Source organism: Balaenoptera physalus, assembly GCF_965194825.1.
Source record: "Balaenoptera physalus genome assembly, chromosome: 16".
Lineage (NCBI taxonomy): Eukaryota > Metazoa > Chordata > Mammalia > Artiodactyla > Balaenopteridae > Balaenoptera > Balaenoptera physalus.
In genome coordinates, this window is record NC_138898.1 from 23744821 (window position 1) to 23769071 (window position 24251).

General features: G+C 45.6%; 2 protein-coding genes across 3 annotated transcripts; one reads left to right on the plus strand and one right to left on the minus strand.

The window, feature by feature from the left end:
• Nucleotides 1-1110: 1110 nt before the first annotated feature.
• Nucleotides 1111-2729, minus strand: ROMO1 (reactive oxygen species modulator 1). The gene is made up of 3 exons (XM_082430417.1): nt 2624-2729; nt 2306-2436; nt 1111-1304 (listed from the first exon to the last, which is right to left on the minus strand). The coding sequence occupies exons 2-3, from the start codon at nt 2434-2436 to the stop codon at nt 1196-1198; spliced, it is 240 nt and encodes a 79-aa protein (XP_082286543.1). The 5' UTR covers nt 2624-2729; the 3' UTR covers nt 1111-1195.
• Nucleotides 2675-20601, plus strand: NFS1 (NFS1 cysteine desulfurase). Of its 2 annotated transcripts, XM_082430256.1 has the most exons (13): nt 2682-2881; nt 3498-3607; nt 4323-4439; nt 5130-5213; nt 8283-8435; nt 10664-10757; nt 11457-11591; nt 14436-14593; nt 15001-15106; nt 15186-15267; nt 15895-15978; nt 16397-16486; nt 19855-20601. In XM_082430256.1, the coding sequence occupies exons 1-13, from the start codon at nt 2782-2784 to the stop codon at nt 19916-19918; spliced, it is 1377 nt and encodes a 458-aa protein (XP_082286382.1). In that variant the 5' UTR covers nt 2682-2781; the 3' UTR covers nt 19919-20601. The 2 variants fall into 2 exon arrangements, 1 of the variants encoding a protein (XP_082286382.1); XR_014254807.1 differs by lacking the exon at nt 15186-15267 and having other exon boundaries at nt 2675-2881; nt 19855-19902.
• The last annotated feature ends 3650 nt before the right edge of the window (nt 20602-24251 follow it).

The window sequence follows — 24251 nt, forward strand, 5'->3', positions numbered from 1 at the left end:
GATCCTTTAGGATCTGAGACAACATACAATTTGGTTGTGAATTTTTTAGGTGCTGTAACTTATGGGAGTGTCCTTGACCGCAGTTAGATCTGAGTGTCTTTATGCCCCCCACCAGTGTAGTTTATTATAACATGTATTATCTTCTTAATGATTGAGAAATTTTTTTTTGGTTTGTTTTTTAATTTTTATTTATTTATTTATGGCTGTGTTGGGTCTTCGTTTCTGTGCGAGGGCTTTCTCTAGTTGTGGCAAGCGGGGGCCACTCTTCATCGCAGTGCACGGGCCTCTCACTATCGCGGCCTCTCGTTGCGGAGCACAGGCTCCAGATGCGCAAGCTCAGTAATTGTGGCTCACGGGCCCAGCTGCTCCGCGGCATGTGGGATCTTCCCAGACCAGGGCTCGAACCCGTGTCCCCTGTATTGGCAGGCAGATTCTCAACCACTGCGCCACCAGGGAAGCCTGAGAAATATTTGAGGGGAACTCAGTTTAGAGCAATAGCAAGGAATATGTTGCTTGTACAGGTGAGGGAAACTACCTTAAGCCAATTAATAGAATGGGGGGAGGTCAGTTGGTAAAGTTTACATCTTCACTGATGGCTGGTTAGAAAATCATTTGGGATTCATGAAGCTGAGAGGCTACAAAATTGGTTTGAATTTGTTCTTTTTCTGATCAAGTCATATCTGAAGGACAATTTTTGGGTGAAAAATGTAATAGCTAACCTTGTGACCTTGAGGAAAATCTAGACTTAACATTTTAAAGGTGAAAAACTAATAGCATCAACCTTAAAGTGTTGAATAAGGATTTACTAGAATCCATGAAAAGTCCCAGGCATGCAGAATCATTCTAAACTTTTTTTAAAAAGTACTTATTTGGCTGCGCTGGGTCTTCGTTGTGGCATGTGCGCTCTAGTTCCCTGAGCAGGGATCAAACCCGGGTCCCCTGCATTGGGAGCACCTAGTCTTAGCCGCTGCACCATCAGGTAAGTCCCTCCAACTTTGGATTAACAGAGAAAGGTCTTGTGAAACGACACCAAACCTCATTAGCTCACCTCCAAAGATCTCTAACCAAGCTGGGTAACAGGCTGAGAGAAAAAATGCTTCTAATAGAAACTCAGAATACTCAGACTTGTTTTATTATAGTACATGGGCTGGGAATGATGGGAGGGGGTGGATGTTGTGGGCAACCACTGCCCTGATTAGCACCGGATGCCCATCCCAATGGCCATGAATGTGCCAAAGGTGCCGCCACTCTGCATCATGGTTTTCCCGATGCCGCCCATCAGCTCCCGACCCCGCATTCCGATCCTGAGAGGAGGAAACCAAGATGGGGCCAATTGGGAACAAAAATACAGGGAGGAACATTAACTGCCCTTTTCCAATTTGTGTTGATAATGGGCACTGCTGAAGTCTGGCAGGACATTATCTCTTCCCACATGGGTTGTGTAATGCCAAGGAAAAGGGTCCATTAGGGTCTCTAGGTGGATTCTGATGAATGTATCAACTGACTTCTGTTTGTGGGAGGCAGCAGAAGCAGTATAAAGTACGTGGACAGGGAAACCATTTTTTTGTGCTGGTTTATGATCCAATAAAACATCTGTCTTTTAGACGGTTTCCTAGTGTTAAAACAATGATAGGGGTGTCAGACCTGGGTTCAAGAACTAAGAATGCAATTTACAGGCTGTGTCAAGTGTAAAATGAGGATCACAGCATTCATGGCACTGTTGTGATAACGGCATTTAGCACCGTGACTGACAGTAAGTGCTCAGTCAATGATAATTTACAATCTGGAAAAATGGGAATAGTCTCTTTTACGTGTGAAAATGACAGGGTGTAGAGTTTATCTGCTTAGTTTCTACATCCTGTTCCCAGTAAATTTAATCAAGTTTGTTTCACTATGCGCAATTGGAAATAAATGTAACAGCAGTAAGACAGTAAGAATAGCCTTTTATTGAGCACTTAATATGTGCCAGATTGTGTGCTAAGTGTGGTCTGATTTGAGCCTTATAACTCTATATGATGTAGAGGTTACTGACCTCATTTTACACTTGAAACCCAGGCTCCAACTTGCCTAAGGTTACAAAATGAGTAAGGGGCCAGAGAGCGGTTTGAGTCAGAGCTCATATTCTCAACCATTTAGGCTTCCAACCTGTCCTCCCAGACTTAAGGTGGTTAGGAAATCAGTCTCGCTTGTTAGAGGGCAGCGAGGGAATTGGAAAGAAGTAGGCTCTATTCCAGCGGCAGGCCGAGTGGTGTGGGGAGGGAAAGTCCGGTAGTCCCGCCCAGAGATCACGGCCCGCGCCCCTCACCTGAGACAGGAAAAGGTGCCGAAGAGCGCCCCAGCTGCCATGCCCACGGCGCAACCCATCACAAAGCCCATCTTCACGCGGTCGAAGCAGCTTGGCTGTGACTGTCCATAGGGGCCCACGGCCACCGGCATCTGCGGGGTTCGAAGGTTTGCGGAGTGCGGGCCTAGTCGCCAGCCCGAGTCGGGCAGGGGGTGTAGGAGGTGGGGTAGGGAGCGGGCCCAGGGGTTCGGAGAAATCCGGGAAGGAAAAGAAGGGCGTAGCCCGGCTCCATCACCCTCTGAGCGTTCGAGTCCCCGCGCCGCGATGCCCCCACCTTACCTTGCTCGCGGCCTCGGTCGCTCAGCTCTACGTCTCACACGGAACGCGAGGCGGAGCGCACTCGCGGCCAGAGGAACCGCTTCCGGGGCGCGGAGTAGTACTTCCGGGAGCCTGTGGCAGCGGACAGCAGCCATTTCGGGCGCAGGGCTGCCACCGAGATGATGCTACTGAGAACCTCTTGGAAGCTGGTGGCCGCGGCCGCCCCCGCCGCTCGGTGGCCGAGGGCGAAGGCACCCACTCGGGGGCTGCGCCTGCGCGGTACGCTCCGGGGCCCGCTTGCTGCCACCTCCGCGGAGGCGAGGATCTTTCCCTTGGGCGCGGGGACGCACCTGCATATTCAGGAGCCTCCCTCTTCCGCCCGCTGCCCAGACCCTCTGACCCTTCCTCTTGGCTGCACCCCTCAAACTTTCTCATGCTTGCCCTCCGAACGGTTGACTTCGCCGCGCGCCCCGCTGCCACACTTCAGATCCTTCCCCGCAGGCCCTCAGAGCCCTTGATGCTCGGCCTTCGGACCTCTCCTGGCCAAATTCTAGAGATGCCAGTCGTCCAGCCAGTAACCTTTGAAGGAGATCTTACATACCGTCTCCACATTCCTTCTCAGTGGCTTTGCCCTTTCAGAGGTCTCCTCACTCCCAACGATGCAATTTGAATGTTGTCTCCGCAACCCCCTCCAAGAACCCTGTCTCTCTCCCTTACCTCTTTTTACAGTTGGCTCAAGTTTTCTGATGTTTAATTTCCTTTTCCACTGAGATTCGACCTCAGTATCCCTTAAATTTATCTCACCTCCATCCAGCTTTTACCTGCTGCTGTCTTGGATGCCCTGTGTGCAGAGTTGCATCCTCTCACGTGGCCACTCCGTTCTATTTTTTGTCAGTTGTAGACCATGCTCCCCAGTCTGCTGTTCCCTCAGATGCAGCCACTGCTCCGGAGGCGGAATCAGTGCTGCGACCTCTGTATATGGATGTGCAAGCTACAACTCCTCTGGTAAGGATCGAGGGGCAGCTTTCCCCAAGCTGTTTTTAGGAATTATATTGTAGAAGTGGCAATGCACAGAAATGCCTGAATCCCTGTAGAAGTAAGAGCCATTGAGAACTGTGTGTTGGGAAGAGCAATGAGCCAGGAGTCAGGAGGCTTAAGTTGTAATCCTCTAGAAATGGCTTTACTACTTACTAGCTATTGATCTTGGACACATCACTCAGTGCAGGCACTCTGGTAGTAGTTAAAAGCATAGGCTCTGGAATTAGCTGGACTGCTACTTACTACGTGAATTTGGGCAAGAATTAAATAGGTTAAAAGACATAAAGCAGCCCTTAGAACAGCGCCTGGCGCATGATAAACACTTGAATATTAATGCACGTTTTCATCAACATGTGGACTCTGTCATGTCCTGTGCTCTTGTAGATCACATTTCTTGGCAGGAGTGGAAACACCTGCAGACACAGCTCTCAGGACAGGGCAATATTTGTAAATTATCTGAGCAGATGGTAGGATAATCTGATTTAAGATGGGTTGGTAGGGGAGTATATTAGGCTAACATTTGGTTAGTACCTGAGGGCATGGAAGAATGTTTGAGGCCTAATCTAGGCAGGGTCTGAAGGGTTGGGAGTGTGCTGAGGCAGGTTGGGCAGGTCTCAGGGGATGGAGTGGGGCCCGAGTTAACTATGGGCTCAAGGAGACTGATCTATTCTGTTATGCTCAGGACCCTCGGGTGCTTGATGCCATGCTCCCTTACCTAGTCAACTACTATGGGAACCCACATTCCCGGACACATGCTTATGGCTGGGAGAGTGAGGCAGCCATGGAACGTGCTCGCCAGGTTAGTACAGAGTACTCTAGGAGGTTCTGATGTCAGAGGGTCAGTGGCCTGTGGGAGGCATTTCTTTTTTTGTAGCTGTGGGTGGAGGTGGAAATGGCTTGGGGCTCTCTCAGGAAGAGATTCAAAGAACAAACCTTTGGAGTCCCTCTGAAGACATTTGATTAGTTCCCACATTTCCTAGCTAAATGACCTTTGGCAAGTTATCTGATTTCTCGAAGCCTCAGTTTCCTCACATTGAAAATGGAGATTGGGAAGGGCCTGGGTTCGATCCCTGGTTGGGGAACTAAGATCCTGCAAGCCGCCCAACATGGCCAAAAAAAGAAAGAAAGAAAGAAAAAGAAAATAGAGATTGTAGTAGTTCCTACTTCTTAGGGTTATTGGGTGTATTAAATCAGACAATTCTGGTGATGTGTTTATTAACATGATGCCTATACATACTAAGAACTCAGTAAGTGCTTTTTCAAAAACACCAAAGTTATTATTTTGTATTGGGCTGGAAAAGAGCCTGGGATCTGGGATGTAGCTGAATATGTCCCCTTGTCTGATTCTAGTGGGTACAGAGCTGCTTCTTGAGCAGTTGATAGAATGCAGTGGAGCTCTTCTTGCTCCAGACCTTTGTCTTAGCTGTCTCTGCAGCTGCATTCCTGCCTAGGGAACTGATGCTACTTATTTTTGTTTCTTGGCTTGCAGCAAGTAGCGTCTCTGATTGGGGCTGATCCTCGTGAGATTATCTTCACTAGTGGCGCTACTGAATCCAACAACATAGCAATTAAGGTAAGAGAAGGGAACCAAAGGGCATATCTGGGCTTTCCTGACCTGGGAGGTGGTGTCCTGCCATCATTTAGGCTCATATATATTTCCCAGCCACCCACTTTCACCCTATTGTGAAGAAAAGACAGACACATACTCTTTCTGATTTGTTGCTTCCTTCAGCCCTTTGCAGTCTACTCTATCTTAAGTCTTTGCTCCTGTTGAACTGAGTTCAGTGAGGTAGTTGGATAGGAAAGGAGGTGGCTCTTGGACCATCAACCATGTGGTGTTTTGGATGGCAGCTACTTCAAAGAGTAAATAATGGTGACTCAACCCTTTTCCCCATCCTTTTGATCTAGTCACAGTGAAGTCCAGAATACACTTGTAATTGGATATATTTCTCTGCTTCTTGTTACCAGCTTCACACTTATATCTGTGATTTCAGGGCTGCCTTCCTCTCAGCCTTCCCTTTCTTTCTGATGAGATCTGTTTGCAGCAAGTTCCTCCTGTTTTCTTTAGATGTCCCCGTTTTGTACTGGTTGCTGTGGTGCCTTCTGCAGACATTCACTTGATCACCCATTCTGAGATTAGTCACTCTATCCTTAGGACCTACAGATCTTCGGTGCTATCAAAAGTAAAATTCCAGTCTCAGTAGTCATGTCGGTGTTTCACAGAACATAATCACGTCTGACTGGGTCTGGTTGCCAGGGTCACTTGTTTAAATACCAAGGCTCTGGTAAATTGTGGGCTGCTGTAAGTTCAACTCTGGCTCTACCCCCTCCCACCACTGTCTGTCACCTGTGTTGCTAGTATTGCTTTTTCTGACCTTGGACTGAGTGAAGGAGGCCTGGACCTGGGCCAGGTTCCAGAGTCATCAGTACTCTGCCCGATCCCTTTAGAAGAAAGATATCCTTCCTTGGGACTGCAGAGGCCACAGAGCCAGGGGTGTGGTCTCTCCAAAGATGAGAATGGTTTCTGGAATGGGGAGCATTTTCAGAACTTTGAAAATGTTTGCTTTGAAGGTTTCTGCAGATTCCCAAACCTAGAGGCCAACGATTGCTAGAGTAGTTGCGACAGCTTTCCCCTAGTCTCCTGGACGGGTAGAGTAAATATCTGTCTGCTATTAGAGGATTCAACACTTTGGGTGCGATAGGAGGTGGGGAGGGAACTTCTAATGTTTTCATTTTTATGTTCCTTGTCCTCAAGAACATACAGTTTTTATGTAGTTATAATTTTGGCCTAATTAGTTTCATGTTCTGCTTTTAAAGTAGTATTCTTATAAGCTCTGGGAGGGACTGGGTTGCACATTTTTTTTATTTTAATTTTTTTAAAGGAATTCATGCATATGTGGTGAGATTTTTTTTTTTAACCCTGTGGAAAGGTTTAAAATAAAGTGTAGGTCTTCCACTTCTTCCTCCCCTATTCTGACCTCAAGTCTGTTTAGTATTGTCCTAGAAAACAAATTATACATACATATGAATTTGCTTTTAATATTTTCACATATTGTAGCATGCCACATTTATTCTTCTGTAACCGTTAATAACATATCCTATGTTTTTCCATTTCAAACTCCATAGTTTTTAATATAACTATATTCTTTTTCATGGAGTTGTGTTACTGCAGTTTACTGTTCATTTCTCTGTTGTTGGATGTGTTTAATCTTTCTGTTTTTTTAAGGATTGTAAATATAACTAAAGCATAGTTTGTCTCTAAAGCTTCATCTATCCTTTGAAATATTTCCCTAAGGCAGGGGTCCCCAACCCCCAGGCCATGGACCGCTACCAGTCTATGAACCAGGCCGCATAGGAGGTGAGCGGCAGACGGGCGAGCGAGTGAAGCTTCATCTGCCGCTCCCCATCGCTCGCATTACTGCCTGAACCCCGCCCCCCACCCCCCCATTCATGGAAGAACTGTCTTCCATGAAACCGGTCCCTGGTGCCAAAAAGGTTGGGGACCGCTGCCCTAAGGTAAATTCCCAAAAGAGGAATCACAGTAAAGAGTGTGAATTCAGCTTTTAAAACATCTTTATAAATGATTTCTGAAGAGATTATAGTGTAAATAATGCCATCAGCAAGGAATGCGTCTATGGGTTTCACTTCTGCACTGCCAGCTTTGGGTATCACCATATTTGCATGTTTTGTATTTAAATAGAAATAAAAGAGACAGACTTTTCCTGGGATGCAAGGATAGCAATGTTCCCCATTTTCCACCTATGGTACAATAAAAAATATATTTGGTCTTTGTCCTGTGTTCCTGGCAGAGGGCTTCTAAAACCTTGCAGTTTCCTGAATGCTAGGAATGTGTTTTGTTATTCATAACAAGCCCCTTTGTACCATACCTGACTTTCTGGTGATGAAGTGATTCATGGTGGGCCCTTAGATAGTTTCAAGGGACATGCTGGCCACTCCAGAAGGACCAAGAATGGGATTAGAGAGTTGTAACTTTCATCTGGGGAAGAGAGGGGGGCTGGAGATTGAGTCCAGTCATATGACCAGTGATTTAATCAGTTGTGCCTATGTTATGAAAACCCCATAAAAACTCTGGAAAACAAAACTCAGAGGAGCTTCCAGGTTGGCAAACTCATAGATGTACTGGAAGGTGGCATTCTTAGATTCACAGGGAGAGGGCATGGAAACTCTGTGCCCCTCCCTGCCCCAGAACTCACCCTGTGCATCTCTTCCATTTGGCTGTTCCTGGGTTGTATCCTTTGTGATAAAGCTATGATAGTAATATAGTGTTTTCATTGAGTTCTGTGAATCATAGAGAATTATTGAACCTTAGGGGACTGTGGGAAGCCCTGTATTTGTAGCCAGCTGGGGAAGTATGGGTGGGTGACTTGTGACACCTAGGCCTTACGGCTGGCATCTGAAGTGGAGGCAGTCTTGTGGGACTGAGGCCCTTAACCTGTGGGATTTGCGCTAATTTGGGATAGTTAGTGTCAGAATTAAATTGAATTATAGGACATGCAGTTGGTGTCAGAGAATTGATATTGGAGCATACTGCCTTTGTCCACTTACTCCTTACAACTAGGATGGAACTCATTGCTGTCTCTCTGAGTATATTCTTCTTCCTTTCACCACTACCAATTTCTAGGGGGTGGCCAGGTTCTACAGATCACGGAAAAAGCACTTGATCACCACGCAGACAGAACACAAATGTGTTTTGGACTCCTGCCGTTCACTGGAAGCTGAGGGCTTTCAGGTCACCTACCTCCCAGTGAAGAAGAGTGGGATCATCGACCTGAAGGTAAGAGGGACAAAATAGGAGGAGCCTGGCTTCAGCCTATAAATCTCTCTCTTCAGCCTCAGCTGGAGCTTGAAGGACTAGATCTAATGGTGAGGGAGGGGTTTAGAGAAATAGGCCTTGCAGTGTGACTCAGTGTATGTTCCCCTTGAGTGTGTACCATCCTCCTTTTCTGTGGAAGATTTGTTTCTCAGCTTTGTTGGTGCTTCCTGGTCTGCGTGAGAGCCACCACGGGAAAGCTCTGGCCTCCTTCTCCCTGCACTGATGTTTCTCATCCTTCAAAAGAGTAGGTGTAGTTTTTGTGAAGAATATTTCCCTTTTTGGCCCATATCTTTATATGTCAATTTTGGGTCCAAGTATCTTCTCCACCAAATTTTGGATATCAGCATCCCTAGACAAATCCTAATATATAATTTGTGGACAGATCCCTGTGATGTGCAAATAGAGATAATTTTACTATTTTCTTCGCAACCTGGAGGGCTTTTATTTCTTTTTCTTGCCCAGTTGCCCAGGCAAGAACTTCTAGTACAAAGTTGAATAAAAGTGGTGAGAGCAGATACCCTTGTTTTCTTCCTGATCTTAGATGAAAGCTTTCACCATTAAGTAGGATGTTAGTCCCTGCCTTCAAGGAGCTTATATTCTAGTGAAGGGGACAGTTAACATGTAAACAAACACATAAATGAAATAATTATGAATTGGGATATATGCAATAAAGGAAGTAAACAAGAAGCTGAGAGAAACATAACATTGAGACCCTACATTAGACCAGTGTCAGGGAAAGCATAATAGATGTTGGGAGGTTGATTACTAGTTTCTTTAAGATAAATATTTTAGTCAAATGTGGTCCCTACCTCAGTGTTGAAAATAGTAGCCTTGTTTTTTACTACTTACTTTGTTCTTTGCTGCTTTTTACTCTGACAATCTTATGTAGGAAAGGCTCCCCCTCTTTTTTTTATTAAACTTTTAATTTTTAAATAATTATAGATTCTCATGCAGTTGTCAGAAGTAATACAGAGAGATCTCATATCCCCTCTATCAGTTTCCCTTAATGATAACATCTTACAGAAGTATAGTATAATATTACAACCAGAATATTGATGTTGATAGAATCCATCCATCTTGCTCTGATTTCCCCAGTTTTACTTGTACTCACTTGTGTGTGTGTTTAGCTCTATGCAGTTTCATCACATGTGTAGTTTCATGTAACTATCACCACAATGATGCTTCATGGTCTTTTTTTTTAAGATTTATTTATTATTTTTTTATTTATTTAATTTTATTTTTGGCTGCGTCGGGCCTTAGTTGTGGCATGCAGGATCTTTGTTGAGGCATGCAGGATCTTTCGTTGCAGTGCGCAGGCTGTTCATTGTGGTGCGCGGGCTTCTCTTTAGTTGCGGCCTGCGGGTTTTCTCTTCTCTAGTTGTGGCATGCAGGCTCCAGGGCGCGCGAGCTCAGTAGTTGTGGCACATGGGCTTAGTTGCCCTGCGGCATGTGGGATCTTAGTTCCCTGACCAGGGATCAAACCCAGATCAGATCCGCCTGCATTGTAAGGTGGATTCTTTACCACTGGACCACCTGGGAAGTCCCATGGTCTTCTTTTAAAACCACTAATTTGATCTCCATTTCTTTAATTTTGTCTTTTCAATAATGTTATGTAAATGGAATAATATAGTATGTAACCTTTTGGGATTGGCTCTTTTAATTTAGCATAAGTCTTTGGCGAGTCATTTAAGTTGTTGCACGTCTCAGTAGCCTGTACCTTTTTATTAATGAATAGTATTCCATGTAATGGAAGTACACAGTTTCTTTAACCATTTACCTGTTGAGGGACATCTGGGTTGTTTTTAGGTTTTGGCTATTATGAATAAAGCTACCATGAACATTTATGTATCGGTTTTTTGGTGTGAATTTAAGTTTACATTTCCCTGAGGTAATGCCCAAGAGTGCAATTACTGGGTCATATGGTAATTTCATGTTTAGTTTTATAAGAAACAAAAACTACCAAACTGTTTTTCAGTGTGGTTGTACCATTTTAGGTTCCCACCAGTAGTATATGAGTGATCCAGTTTCTTTGCATCCTTGCCAGCATTTTGTGTTGTCACTATTTTAATTTTACCCACTCCGGTAGGTGTGTAGTGAAAGGCCCCTTTTCAAGACTAAGCTTGCGTACATTCTGAGTTAGGGAGGACTTTGTTGGTACTATATAGTTTCCTTACTCCTGATATTCTTAGGAACTAGAGGCTGCCATCCAGCCGGATACCAGTCTGGTCTCAGTCATGACTGTGAACAATGAGATTGGAGTGAAGCAGCCCATTGCAGAAATAGGTGAGTATCGTGGGTGGACCCTGACGCTTGCCCACCCCTGGGATCCATCTAAGGAGCAGGACTGGACTAGGAGCTGTAACACTTTATAAAATTAGGTAAGGAAACTAAGAGAAAGAGAGCTTCAGTTCCTTGTTCAAGGACACATTGTAAATGGCATAGCTAGTATTTGAATCCAGGTGTAGTACCCTTTATGTTGTTTTCATTTCACTGCACTTGGTGCAGAAAACAAAACAAAAAACCTCCACCTTTTTTCTCTTCCTCTTTTACCTTTTTTGTTTTAGAACATCTCTTTACTATGCTAATAGAGCCAGAGACACTCACCCTGTAACCTCTTAGGTACATTAGCAAATAGATCTGTTAATCTTTGCTTCTTTTAAATCAAAAGGATCTAAAAGTTAATCTGATATATTAAAAGGCCAGTGTTAATGAGGTAGGAAGAGTCTTATGAATCAGAATATCGGGAGTGTTTTGATTGGGTGTTTTGCACTTGCTCTTGTTTATTCTAGTCAAGGACACTAGAGCTGAGAATGAGAGAGAGACAGAGACAGAAAGAGAGAAGGAGAGAGAAGTGATTTACTATGTGGCTAGTGGCCAATGCCATGTATAATTTTGCCTTAGAACTCATGGTACATTGTGGGACCACTACCAGGTTACTTCCTAACATTGTGCTGTGGTTCTTCCCCTTTGTTGTTTTCTCAGGGCACATTTGCAGTTCCAAAAAGGTGTATTTCCATACTGATGCAGCCCAGGCTGTTGGAAAAATCCCACTCGACGTCAACGACATGAAAATTGATCTCATGAGCATCAGTGGTCACAAAATCTATGGTCCGAAAGGTACTAGCCCCTCCTAGAGTTCCTCCTCTCTGGACCTCCCGGCAAATTCTTTGACAGGTGTTCCTGGGACTCATTTGGGACTATCACTGCTTTCAGAGGAAATTGTATATTCAGAGTGCCCTGCAGAATGCAAGTGTCATTTAGCAACAGCTAGGAACATGTGCTTATTAATAGATTCTAGGAGTTACTATATAGCAGACCATTCTTCACTGGTCTCTTTAGAAAATACTTTCATGTAGATGTTAATTTGGTTGAGGAACAAAGGTTTTGTCATATCAAATTAGCTGGATAAGTCCAGTTATCTTGTCTACCCCATTGTGATTTGCAGATCAATATTCTTTGAGTTCTTCATTCCCTTGTGTCTTGCTTTAGCCTTAGGGGAAGATTGTATGGGCTTTTATGTTTCTTGGTGTTTGTTCCTAGTTTTAGTAGTCTTTGCTCCTATTAATCTCTCAAGGATACTTGTCTGTTTCCTATGGTCCTATTGGCCTAGGAATGTTTTCTAGCTGGAATTCTGCCTCTGCACCCCAATCTTTGGGAAGAGACTATTGTCCTCTGTTTTATGGAGGTAGCCATCCAAAATGAACAACTCCTCCTCTGTCTCTTGGGTGAGGGCCTGTGGTGGTTGGTTATGCCAGTACGCTTGCTGTGTCTGCAGGGTGTGTCATCTGGATGTACACCCTGTGGAAAAAGGTGTGATAACTCCTGGAAGTATATAAGAGGGGCTTCTTCTAAAGGCTCCCAGAGGTTGTAAAGAGTGTTTTTGTAAGCCCAACAGGTGTTCTATCTTTAACTAAAATTGGCTTATTGGCTTTTTTTGTAGATAAATCTGTTTTGATAAAATTAACTCATATTGAGCAGAAGCTCTGATCAGCACTTAAATGTGTACAGGTATCCCTCACTATCCAAACTCTTGCTTTTTGAACTCAGGATCTAAATAGATTTAGATAACATGGTATCCTTCACTATCCAGATGTAGTATCTGAGCATTGACTCTCTGAACTTGGGAACTGCAGAGATTCAGACAGTGTAGGATACTTGAATTTGATTTTATTTTAATGGGGAAATGAAATATTTCATTTTTTAAAAAATAAATTTATTTATTTATTATTTATTTTTGGCTGCGTTGGGTCTTCCTTGTTGCACGTGGGCTTTCTCTAGTTGAGGCGAGCGGGGGCTGCTCTTCGTTGCAGCGCATGGGTTTCTCATTGCGGTGGCTTCTCTTGTTGCAGAGCACAGGCTCCAGGCGTGCAGGCTTCAGTAGTTGTGGCGCAGGGGCTTAGTTGGTCCGCGGCATGTGGGATCTTCCCGGACCAGGGCTCGAACCCGTGTCCCCTGCCTTGGCAGGCGGATTCTTAACCACTGTGCCACCAGGGAAGCCCTGAAATATTTCTTAATAAATGCAGTGTGGCACATAAATTATTTTAAAACTAGGGTCCTTCATAATAAATTTGGGAACCATTGCCTCACTTGCTATGGTATCTGTAGTCTCTGCCTCAATAGTCAGTAGTTGTTCTGTGAGGGAGAAGGTGACCTTCAGCAAGTGCTCACTCTATTCAAAACCCTTGGCTACTTAGTGAATATCTTTGTACATTCATGCTCATATTTTGGTATGAAATTCCTATAAACAGATGTGCTGAGTCACAAGTTGTATACATTTTTAAGTTTTGATAGACCCTAGGAGATTATGCTAATTTTTACTTCCATTCTGACTTCTCTCCTTTTTTTCCCTCAAGGTTTTAATTTTTTAAAAAATTAAAAATTTTTATTCTATTTAGACAAGGTAATATGGTTCAAAATTCAAAAGCTGCAAAAAAGTACACTGTGGAAAGTCTCTCACCTCTGTCTCTAAGCCATGCAGTTCCCCCTAGGGAGACAGTTTCTTGAGTATTTTTCTAGAACTATTTTATGCATTTATAATCACATATATGGGACTTCCCTGGTGGCACAGTGTTTAGGAATCTGCCTGCCAGTGCAGGGGACACAGGTTCGAGCCCTGGTCTGGGAAGATCCCACATGCCGCGGAGCAACTAAGCCCGTGCACTGCAACTACTGAGCCTGCGCTCTAGAGCCCACGAACCACAACTGCTGAGCCCGCGTGCCACAACTACTGAAGCCTGCGCCGCCTAGAGCCTGTGCTCCGCAACAAGAGAAGCCACCGCAATGAGAAGCCCGCGCACCACAATGAAGAGTAGGCCCCGCTCACCGCAACTAGAGAAAGCCCATGCGCGGCAACCAAGACCCAACGTAGCCAAAAATAAATAAATAAATACATTTATAATCACATATATACTTCCCCCCCTTCCCCTTTTTTACTCAAACAGTAGCATACTACACTCATTGCATCTTCACCTAGCAATGCATCTTTTATTTTTTTTAACTAAAGTACAGACATTATTCACATTTCACCAGTGTTCTAACAATGTATCTTGGAGATTTTATAGTGGTAGTACAGAAGGAGCTTCCTCATTCTTTTATACATCTCCTTTGAATTTCAGGCATGGATGTACCATAATTTATTTGCCCATTTTCCTGATTGTGGACATCTAAGTTGTTTCCAATTTTTTGCTATTATGAATAATGCTGCGTTGCATGATGTCATTTTATACATGCATAGGGAGCTACTTTAAACCATTTTGGCTATCACTCCTTCTGGTATAAAATAATTTTGATAAATATTATGCTTTTGCTGCTGTTTCTTCTTTTCCCCCAATCTTTTTTTTTTGAAAGATGTCAAGCTTACAGAAAAGTTGAAAGAATATTTTGACCCCTTTGAAAAGTGATATTTTGTTTCATCTGCATTTTCCTTTTTCTCTTTTTTTTGTAACAAACTTTGTTTCCCAGGGGTTGGTGCCATCTACATTCGCCGCCGGCCCCGTGTGCGTGTGGAGGCCCTGCAGAGTGGAGGGGGGCAGGAGCGGGGTATGCGGTCTGGGACCGTCCCCACACCCTTGGTGGTGGGGCTGGGGGCTGCGTGTGAGGTGGCACAGCAAGAGATGGAGGTATGGGGAGAGCAGTTCCCTCTCACAAATTCTTCCCCTGTGCTGGGTCTCCTGTGTTGAGGCTTCTTGGCATGACTGGGTCAGATCTTTGCCAGAAGAGGTGGTTTAAGAAAACCATCTTTGTCCCAGTGCTGCTGGCATCTTATTGAGGGAGGTGTTATGGGCTCCAAAATCCAGGCCCTTCAGTAGTTATCAGCTCATTTATTCTGGGTTATTGAAACCATCTGTCCAGTTATTGAGCACCTCTGTGCTCAGTGCTGGGGATACAGTGGTCTCCATGAGCAACACAGGGCAATAGGTGGGTCAGATGCACAGTCACTTCTGGGCACCGGGCAGGGCTCCTCGTCCTGTGTGTTTCTGAGCTGTTAATGGTCAGTATGCTTAGTCCTCCCTTGCCTGCTCCTCAGTATGACCACAGGCGGATCTCCAAGTTAGCAGAACGACTGACACGGAAGATAATGAAGAGCCTTCCAGACGTGGTGATGAATGGGGACCCTGAGCACCATTACCCAGGTACAGACGTGCCCATTCTGTCCCCATCTGGAAGAGCTGGACACTCTGAGCCTTCTCTCATAGTAATTCACTCTTCCAGGCTGTATCAACCTCTCCTTTGCATATGTGGAAGGGGAGAGTCTGCTCATGGCACTCAAGGATGTTGCCTTATCCTCGGGGAGGTGAGTTGGATTGGATAGACAGGGACTGTGGCAGGACCAATTAGTGTGGCTTTAAGTGTTAGGTTAATAAGCTTCCCATTGTGGAGACGACAGGCACAAGAGCTCTTAGTTGAGGGTAAAAGTCATTTTTGTAAGCACCTATTTTTAGCTGGCTGGGCACAGGCTAACGTTTGCCACCCTAGGAGGGCCTCCTGTGGTAGAGTTTTGTGCCTTTTGTGGTCCCAGGAGATGCATGTATCTGTTCTAGTGTTATTCTGGTAGTTCTGTTACAGGCCTCCAGAATTCAAGGGTGCTTCAGAGGCCACCAAGGGTTTAGCTGCTGTCCAGGCCTGTATAGATAATGCATTCGGTTGTAGGGGAGTGGGCACCTGGTGCTCTGTTGCCTCTTGGTGTCACACCTAGCTCACGTGGTATCATGCTTTGGCAGTGTCCTTCTCAAGGAGGTTATCCTCCACAGGGGCCAGAGCAGCTAGCAGCATCTGGCCCTTTTGCTCTGTCAGAGTAGAATGTCTCTTTTGTCTCCATGGTATGACTTCAGGGGTCTGGGGGTGGGAGCAAGACTGGAAGTTTGTGGCCAAAAGCAGATTTAATGCTGAACTGAGCAAGGCTCTGTGTCTTTCTCCTCAGTGCCTGCACCTCTGCATCCCTGGAGCCCTCTTACGTCCTTCGAGCAATTGGCACTGATGAGGATTTAGCTCACTCTTCTATCAGGTCAGTCATTTGAGCTGCAGCATTTATGAAAGGCATCCTCTTTTGTATTATTCTTCTCCTGTTAGAGTCTTCCTCAATTTAGTTTAACTTATCCCTTCTTCATTCTTCATGAAAGTTTCTCGAGCAGTGGTTCGCAGACCTCATCAACTGTCACCTGGGAAGTTTGTGAAAGATGAAGAGGTCTGAGTGCCACACTAGAGATTCTGATGCATTAGGTTTGGAGGAGGAGTAGGAAACTTCCTTCTAGAGTGATTCTCAGGTGTCGCACAGACCATGTTCGGAGAAACTCTGCCTTCTATGGGAAGGACCATGTTCTCTCCATGTCTTTTGTGGAGTAGATCCTCATTGAGTATTTGCTGAATGAATTTACCCTGGTGCCACAGGTCTGATGCAGAGCTCCTCTCTGTGTCTTTTTCAGGTTTGGCATCGGCCGTTTCACTACAGAGGAGGAAGTGGACTACACAGTGGAGAAGTGCATTTACCATGTGAAGCGTCTTCGAGAAATGAGGTATGCATCATCGTACCAGAGACCCTTTGGAAGAAATTGCTGTGCTGGCTCCTCTCTTATCCTTAGGCTGTGTATTCACACTGCCAGAAACCAAAGTTTGAGAATCCTTGAATTTTAGGATTTAGAGATACCACAAAGCAGGAAAGTGGATCCTCTTGGCTACTTGTTTTCAGAGTATGAAAAGGTGTCTTTAAAAACTAAAGAACTGGACTTTCCTGGTGGCGCAGTGGTTAAGAATCTGCCTGCCAATGCAGGGGACACGGGTTCGAGCCCTGGTCTGGGAAGATCCCACATGCCGCGGAGCAACTAAGCCCGAGCGCCACAACTACTGAGCCTGCACTCTAGAGCCCGCAAGCAACAACTACTGAAGCCCGTGCACCTAGAGCCTGTGCTCCGCAACAAGAGGAGCCACCGCAATGAGAAGCCCGTGCACCGCAACGAAGAGTAGCCCCTGCTCGCCGCTGCTAGAGAAAGCCCACACGCAGCAAAGAAGACCCCACGCGGCCAAAAAAAAAAAAAACGAAAGAACTGAATAAATTCAGATGTTTTTCATTATTTAATTAAATTTTATTTATTTGGCTACATAGCTTGTAGGATCTTAGTTCCCTGACCAGGGATTGAACCCGTGCCCCCTGCAGTGGAAGTGCAGAGTCTTAACCACTGGACTGTCAGGGAATTCCCCGTTATTTTATTTTATTTATTTATTTAAAATTTCTAAAATTTATTTTTATTTTTGGCTGTGTTGGGTCTTCGTTGCTGCATGAGGGCTTTCTCTAGTTGTGGCGAGTGGGGCTCTGTTGTGGTGCGCGGGCTTCTCACTGTGGTGGCTTCTCTTGTTGCAGAGCACAGGCTCTAGGCGCTCAGGCTTCAGTAGTTGTGGCTCGCGGGCTCTAGAGCGCAGGCTCAGTAGTTGTGGTGCACGGGCTTAGTTGCTCCGCGGCATGTGGGATCTTCCCGGACCAGGGCTTGAACCCGTGTCCCCTGCATTGGCAGGCGGATTCTTAACCACTGCGCCACCAGGGAAGCCCCCCCATTATTTTATTGATAGTATTAATAGTTGTCATTGCAGCAATATCAATACAAAATTCGTGATTTGTAGACTAAGTTTAGGAAAACTCTCTTTAAGATAGGGATTCTTTTTTTTTAAGATAGGGAACTTAATTTGCGTTCTATGGCTGGACTTCAGGAGGTACAATGATAGCCCTGAAATTGTATGCTAAGTGTTTTACAGTTGTGCATTTTCTTTGGAAGACAGTCCATAGTTTTCATAAGATACTCAAAAGGTTAAGAACCATTACTAAGGACTTCCCTGGTGGCACAGTGGTTAAGAATCCGCCTGCCAATGCAGGAGACATGGGTTCAAGCCCTGGTCCGGGAAGATTCCACATGCCGCGGAGCAGCTAAGCCCATGCGCCACAACTTCTGAGCCTGCGCTCTAGAGCCCATGCTCCGCAACAAGAGAAGCCACCGCAATGAGAAGCCCATGCACCGCAACAAAGAGAAGCCCCCACTCGGCGCAACTAGAGAAAAAGCCCGCACGCAGCAACAGACCCAATGCAGCCAAAAAAATTAAAAATAAATAAATAAATTTATTTAAAAAAAAAAAAAGAACCATTACTCAGAGTTTTCTTTGTAAAGATGCTTATAAAGGTCAAGAGATGCTTTACCAGCCAGCTGCTACCAGGGGTTCCCCTAGTAGCCATAGAGCTCTGCTTCCTTATGGGAACATCAAGGCCTCTGGACTTTTTCAGAGCTCTGTTTTGGCTCAATTTGACTTTCAAGATTCTCTTGGTCTAGTTGGTGAGCGTGAGGAAGTTCAGGTATATATATACCTGCTTCCCCTTGTGAGCTCTCCCAGGCCTTTCTGGGCTCTGGATTTTCCTTTGCAGGGTCTAATTGTATTGCTTAAATATCTATAGCTTGCTTAGATTCTTCCTTGGCTTGGCTTTCTGGTACTCTCTGGCACACTCAGAGCGCATTTCTACTGACTGTGCTGCCAGGAAAGACTTATTCTTCCTATCCGTGTGGTTTCAGCATTTTCACCCTATTCCTTCTGATCCTTTAGAAACTGAGTTCAACCTGGTCTCATTACCCTCAGCCAGAGTTTTATTTTGTGAGCCTATGATATTAACTGACCTTCCCTAAAAAGAAGGGACAGGAAGGAGATGGCTAACTTTAAGGAGACTTGGAAAATGTCAAATAGAAAGGTGTGCTGGGGGACTTCCCTGACGGTCCAGCGGTTAAGACTCTGCGCTTCCACTGCAGGGGGAACGGGTTCGATCCCTAGTCGGGGAACTAAGATCCCTGCATGCCATGGGGCACGGCCAAAAATAGATTAAAAAGAAAAAGAAAGAAAGGCATGCTGGGAATGCATAGTGTAATGGAGAGAGAGAAACCAAGAATAGAATGAAATTGGGTAGAAGAAAGTTAACTGGAGAAATCCAAACCAAAATCCCATGGTCATAACACATTGAAGTAATATCTGGTCTGGGAACATTATCTAAGGCATTCAAGCCGAAGGGGATCAGAGCTTAGCAGAGATATCTCAGCAGCAGTTCCTGTATGAGATGGGATGCCCACGTCTAAGATCCAAAAGATCCTTTTGAATTGGAGCCAGGGATGTTGGAAGCATAGTGAACTCTGGGGAGATGAATCTGGTGAGAACTGGATAAGGGTGCTACATATTCAGGTGATTTAGGGCTAAGTTCTATCTCTGAGAACTAGAGCAAAACCAAGAAACAAGGGGACTTACCTGGTGGTCCAGTGGTTGAGACTCCACTCTCCCAATGCAGGGGACCCCGGTTTGATCCCTGGTCAGGGAACTAGGGTCCCGCGTGCCACAACTGAAGATCCTGCACGCAGCAATGAAGATCCCACATGCCACAACTAAGACCCAGCACAGCCAAATAAATAAATTTTTAAAAAAACCCAAACAAACCGAGAAACAAGTGCTGAAAAGTCCATTTGTGTGTGTGGGGTGGGGGTGGGGGTTAGTAGAGAGGCTGAAACTCGCTGCTTACACACCTTCCAAGGGTCTTGATTCCCCCAGGGAAACTGTCCATAGCCTCTCATGACTGGGATGAGAGCTTCATGAACATAACCACACTTGACGCTGTTGGCTTGGCCCCATTGGAGCTGAGCCTGGGGTACCTAGTTATTAATGTTGGCAGCTGGGGAGAGGCTAGAGCTGACAAGCACTTACATATAGCTGAGAAAGACTTGATAACCTCTTGTGTTGGGGTCTTTCAGGGCAAGGAGGTAGAGGAGAGACAAGAGCAGATGGAGGCAAGTCAAGGCTTACAGCCCAGGAGCCAGTGCTGGCTGCTTCCTAAGCCTTCACTCATCCAAATACCTCTTCTCTTTGGCAGCCCTCTCTGGGAGATGGTGCAGGATGGCATTGACCTCAAGAGCATCAAGTGGACCCAACACTAGAAGAGTGGGCCTCTGACTTTGTGCTGGCCTGGCTTCTCCTGCCTCATCAACCCATGCACAGCCAGGTATTTTGTTACCCCCAGTGGCTGCTCCATGTTCAAACCAGAATTGGTATAGCCCAGTTGACTTCAGCATTGGCCTGCTTCCAAGACAGAAACATGAGAAAACTATCTTTCTCCAGCCTCAGCTCCTTTGGTGGGGACCACTACCCATTTCTCTCCAGGAGTCCTTCTGTGGTCTTACAGTGAGTGGATGTTCTCATCCTGAAACAGGAGGGACATTTGCTATGAATGATATTGCTACTGCGTGGGGAGCCCATACCCTTGGTGGGGGGAGCCCAAGGAACCAGAAGAAGGCTCTTTGTTCAGGGACCCTGATGCTCTACTTGGACATTTGAGTTGTTGCTTACTGCTGCTCAGAGAGATTGACTCCTTCAGAATCAAGCATAATCATCTACGATTTCATCTTTTTTGTGGCTCCAAAGGCTACCTTTTCATATTGACTATAGACTGAACAGCAAGTTTCTTAGAAGGCTTGTCTCCTTTGTGTTCTTGTCCTTCTTTTCTTTTGACCTAATGGAGCCAGAAATATGTGTATGACTCTACCTATTATTGTACTAATTTATGTTTCTTTTTAAAAAATTGTTAATTTGCAAATTAGAGAAATAAAATCACCTTCCTCTATTTATTCTGTGACTTTATGAGAGGCTCAGGGAGAATTCCAAGCTGTACTTGGGAATCGTGTAGTAAGACTACCACTTCAGTTGATTTCCATAGCTGAGTCTGCTTGCCTATCTCTTCAGTCAACAATTATTTGCATGCCTCTCAGGTGCCTGACATTATTCTGGATATTGGGGATAAACTGGTTAACAGGACCAAAAAGGACCCTCATTGAGCTTTCATTCTAGTAGACAAAAAGTAAGAATTAAACAAAAAGGCTATTATAGATTGTGATGAGTGCTATGGCAGAAATAGAGTGGTAAGGGGAAGTAATGGAGAAAACCTACCATGCTGGGTGTACTAGGAAAGTTTTTTTGAGCAGGTGTTAATTAAGCAAAAACATGATTTCTAGCCATCGAAAGAGCTAGGGATGAGTGAGGAATAAGAAGGAACAGCAAGAGCAAAGGGCCTGAGGCATGAAAAAACATGGTGTGTTTGAGAAATTGAGAGAAGGCCAAAATAGCCAGAGTAGAGTTTTTCCATTTGTGGGTCTAAAACCACAGGTGGGATGTTACCAGCACTAAAAAGGGTGAGAGAAAAAATTTTAGAGTACATCACACAGATATTTTTAAAAATTTTATTGAAGTGTAGTTGATTACAATGTTGTGTTAATTTCTGCTGTACAGCAAAGTTACTCAGTTAAACATATATATACTCTTTCTCATATTCTTTTCCATTATGGTTTATCACAGGCTATTGAATATAGTTCCCTGTGCTATACAGTAGGACCTTGTTGTTTATCCATCCTATACATACTAGTTTGCATCTGCTAATCCCAAACTCCCAGTCCTCGCCCCCCCACCCTTGGCAACCACAAGTCTGTTCTCTATGTCTGTAAGTCTGTTTCTGTTTCGTAGATATGTTCATTTGTGTCATATTTTAGATTCTACATATAAGTAATATCATATGGTATTTGTCTTTCTCTTTCTGACTTACTTTGCTTAGTATGATAATCTCTAGGTCCATCCATGTTGCTGCTGATGGCATTATTGCCGTGGAGTGCGGCGATGGTGCTGGCAACGCGGGTGATAAAAGAATTTACTGGGTCAGAAGTGAGGGTAGGACTTCCCTGCTGGCGCAGTGGTTAAGAACCCGCCTGTTAATGCAGGGGATACAGGTTCAAGCCCTTGTCCGGGAAGATCCCACATGCCGTGGAGCAACTAAGCCCGTGTGCCACAACTACTGAGCCTGCGCTCTAGAGCCCACAAGCCACAACTACTGAAGCCCACGTGCCTAGAGCCAGTGCTCTGCAACAAGAGAAGCCACCGCGATCAGAAGGCCATGCACCGCAACGACGCGTCGCCCCTGCTCACCGCAACTAGAGAAAGCCTGTGTGCCGCAACAAAAGACCCAATGCAGTCAAAAATAAATAAATAAAATAAATAAATTTATTAAAAAAAAAAAAGGGTAGAAAGCGAGATTTATTGAATACACTGCAAGGGAGCAGCAGGCGAGACCAAGAGGGGGTCTGCTGGGGGAGAGAAACTGGGCTTCTTTTATGGTCTCTTCTGGTCACCCTTGGGCGTCAAGGGCATTTGTCCCTGGGAAGGGGCTCTGGGGGCTTGGGGTCCTCCCTGTGGCGCATGGGGCCTTTGAGTGGGGGATGGCCCTCCCCCTTGAGGGAGAGAGGGACAGTCCCGTTTCCAGTGGCCACGTTGCTTGAATTTGAGACAAGGCCCTGGAGGCTTGGAACATTCCCAACTGAAGAGCCCTGGTTGGCTGCAGTGGAAGCAGGAATGGGCCAGGGCAGCTGTCCCCTTTGGTTGGCTGGGACAAGCCATGGGGGTGCCCGAAATGGACAGCAAGCTAACAATTGCGGTTGCCATATATTGGGCCTGCCGTTTGTTTACCTCTTTCATCTTCCCGTTCAGCCCTCTGGGCTCTCGAGGCGTCCTCCCGGTTATTAAAGACCATGAAGGCCGTATCTAATAGGACAGCAAAGGGAATTTGGGGTCCCTGTTCAAGTTTTTGGAGTTGTGTCTGATATCAGGTGAAGCTTGGCTGGTAAGGTGAACAGCCAGAATAGCTAGTCCCTCTGGACTCTTAGGGTTTAGGTTTGTGTATTTATGCATAGTTTCAGCTAAGCGGGCTTGAAATAAGGTAGGGTTTTCAGAGAAGTCCTGGGTTATTTCATGAAGTTTGTTGTAAGTTACTGGCTTGATGACAGCCTTTTTCATCCCCTCAATTAGGCAGGTAATCATGTAATCAGCGGCCTCGTCCTCATGTAGGCCCTGTGTCGGTGGCCTGATATGTCCAATTTGGTTCTGTGTCAGGGACAGCCCCAGGTAGATGGGCATTGTCAGGGGTGCAGGCATGTGCTTCATCTGCCCAAGCCCACCCTAGGGACCAAATATGGGACTTTTCCTCTAGGGTACAACAGGTGGTCAAGACGACATAGATGTCCTGTCAGGTCAGATCGAAAGCCACCGTGAGTTCCTCTGAATTCCCAAATAAAATTGGTGGGGTCCTGACTAAAAGATCCCAATTTAGTTTTGATTTGTGACAAGTCAGACATAGGCAAGGGGATGTGAACTTGAATAGTGCCCTTTTCTCCACTGGCCACCTCATGGAGAGGCAAAAGATTTTCAGGGGGTTGAGGGTGTTCAGATATGAGGCACCTGAACGGGGGGTGGGAAGGTGAGAGGGTGTCGGGATAGGGAGGAGGAGCGGTAGGAGGGGGAGCGGGTTAAGAGGAGTGCGTGGGAGATTAAAGGAGGGATGTTGGAGAATATCGGTGTCAGGCTTGGAGGGCAGAATTTGGAGAGGCATATGCGACAGGTTTGTTGTAATTTGGGGTTTTGTGACAGGGCCATGAAGGCCTGAATGTAGGGGACCTCAGAGTCCTTCCCAAGTTTTGACAGAAGAGATCAAGCTGCAGGATGGTGTTATAGTTTAGGGACCTGTTGAGAGGCCAGACCTCCTGATCCGGAACCAAATGTTGGAGAGAGTTTGGAAATCAAATTTAGTCCAATTTTTTTTTTTTTTTTTGGCCACACTGTGCGGCTTGTGGGAGGCTTTGGGATCTTTGTTCCCAGACCAGGGATTGAACCCGGGGCCACAACAGTGAAAGTGCAAAGTCCTAACCACTGGACTGCCAGGGAACTTCCAAGTCCAGTTTTTAAGAATACATCCCAAAGGTGAGTCAGCAAGAATAGAGGGTGTTAGACCCATATTGGACCTTAACCAGGCACAGCGTCTACCGAAAAGGCATCTCTAGAGACTTCCCGGTAGGGCAGTGGATAAGACTCCGTGCTCCCAGTGCCGGGGACCCAGGTTCCAGCGGCAACTAAGGAGCCCACGTGCTACAACTAAGGAGCCAGCCTGATGCAACTAAGACCCGGCACAACCAAATAAATAAATAAATAACTATTAACAAAACAAAACCAAACAAACAACAAAAGGCATCCCTAGAGGGAAACAGGCCTCTGCCCTGTCCGCGAGGGACCTGAGGTTGCGCTCTAGACTGGGGCATCCCCCGAATAGAGGACCTCTTGAGGCGCGCTCTGTCTGACAGAGGCCTCCTGATGCCCGGCCGATCACCCCAAGACCAGGAAGGGAAGCGGGTCTCGGGCCAACCCAGAGGGGGAAACTCACTGGTTTTGTGGCGACTCGTT

What these genes read in the sequence shown, in the direction of transcription:
- ROMO1 (XM_082430417.1), bottom strand. Translation starts at nt 2,436, where the DNA reads ATGCCGGTGGCCGTGGGCCCCTATGGACAGTCACAGCCAAGCTGCTTC. An exon ending in GGCACCTTTTCCTGTCTCAG is followed by an intron (nt 1,305 to 2,305) that starts GTGAGGGGCGCG and finishes TCCTCCTCTCAG; the next exon opens with GATCGGAATGCGGGGTCGGG.
- NFS1 (XM_082430256.1), top strand. Translation starts at nt 2,782, where the DNA reads ATGATGCTACTGAGAACCTCTTGGAAGCTGGTGGCCGCGGCCGCCCCC. An exon ending in TGCAAGCTACAACTCCTCTG is followed by an intron (nt 3,608 to 4,322) that starts GTAAGGATCGAG and finishes TGTTATGCTCAG; the next exon opens with GACCCTCGGGTGCTTGATGC. An exon ending in CAAAATCTATGGTCCGAAAG is followed by an intron (nt 11,592 to 14,435) that starts GTACTAGCCCCT and finishes TTTGTTTCCCAG; the next exon opens with GGGTTGGTGCCATCTACATT.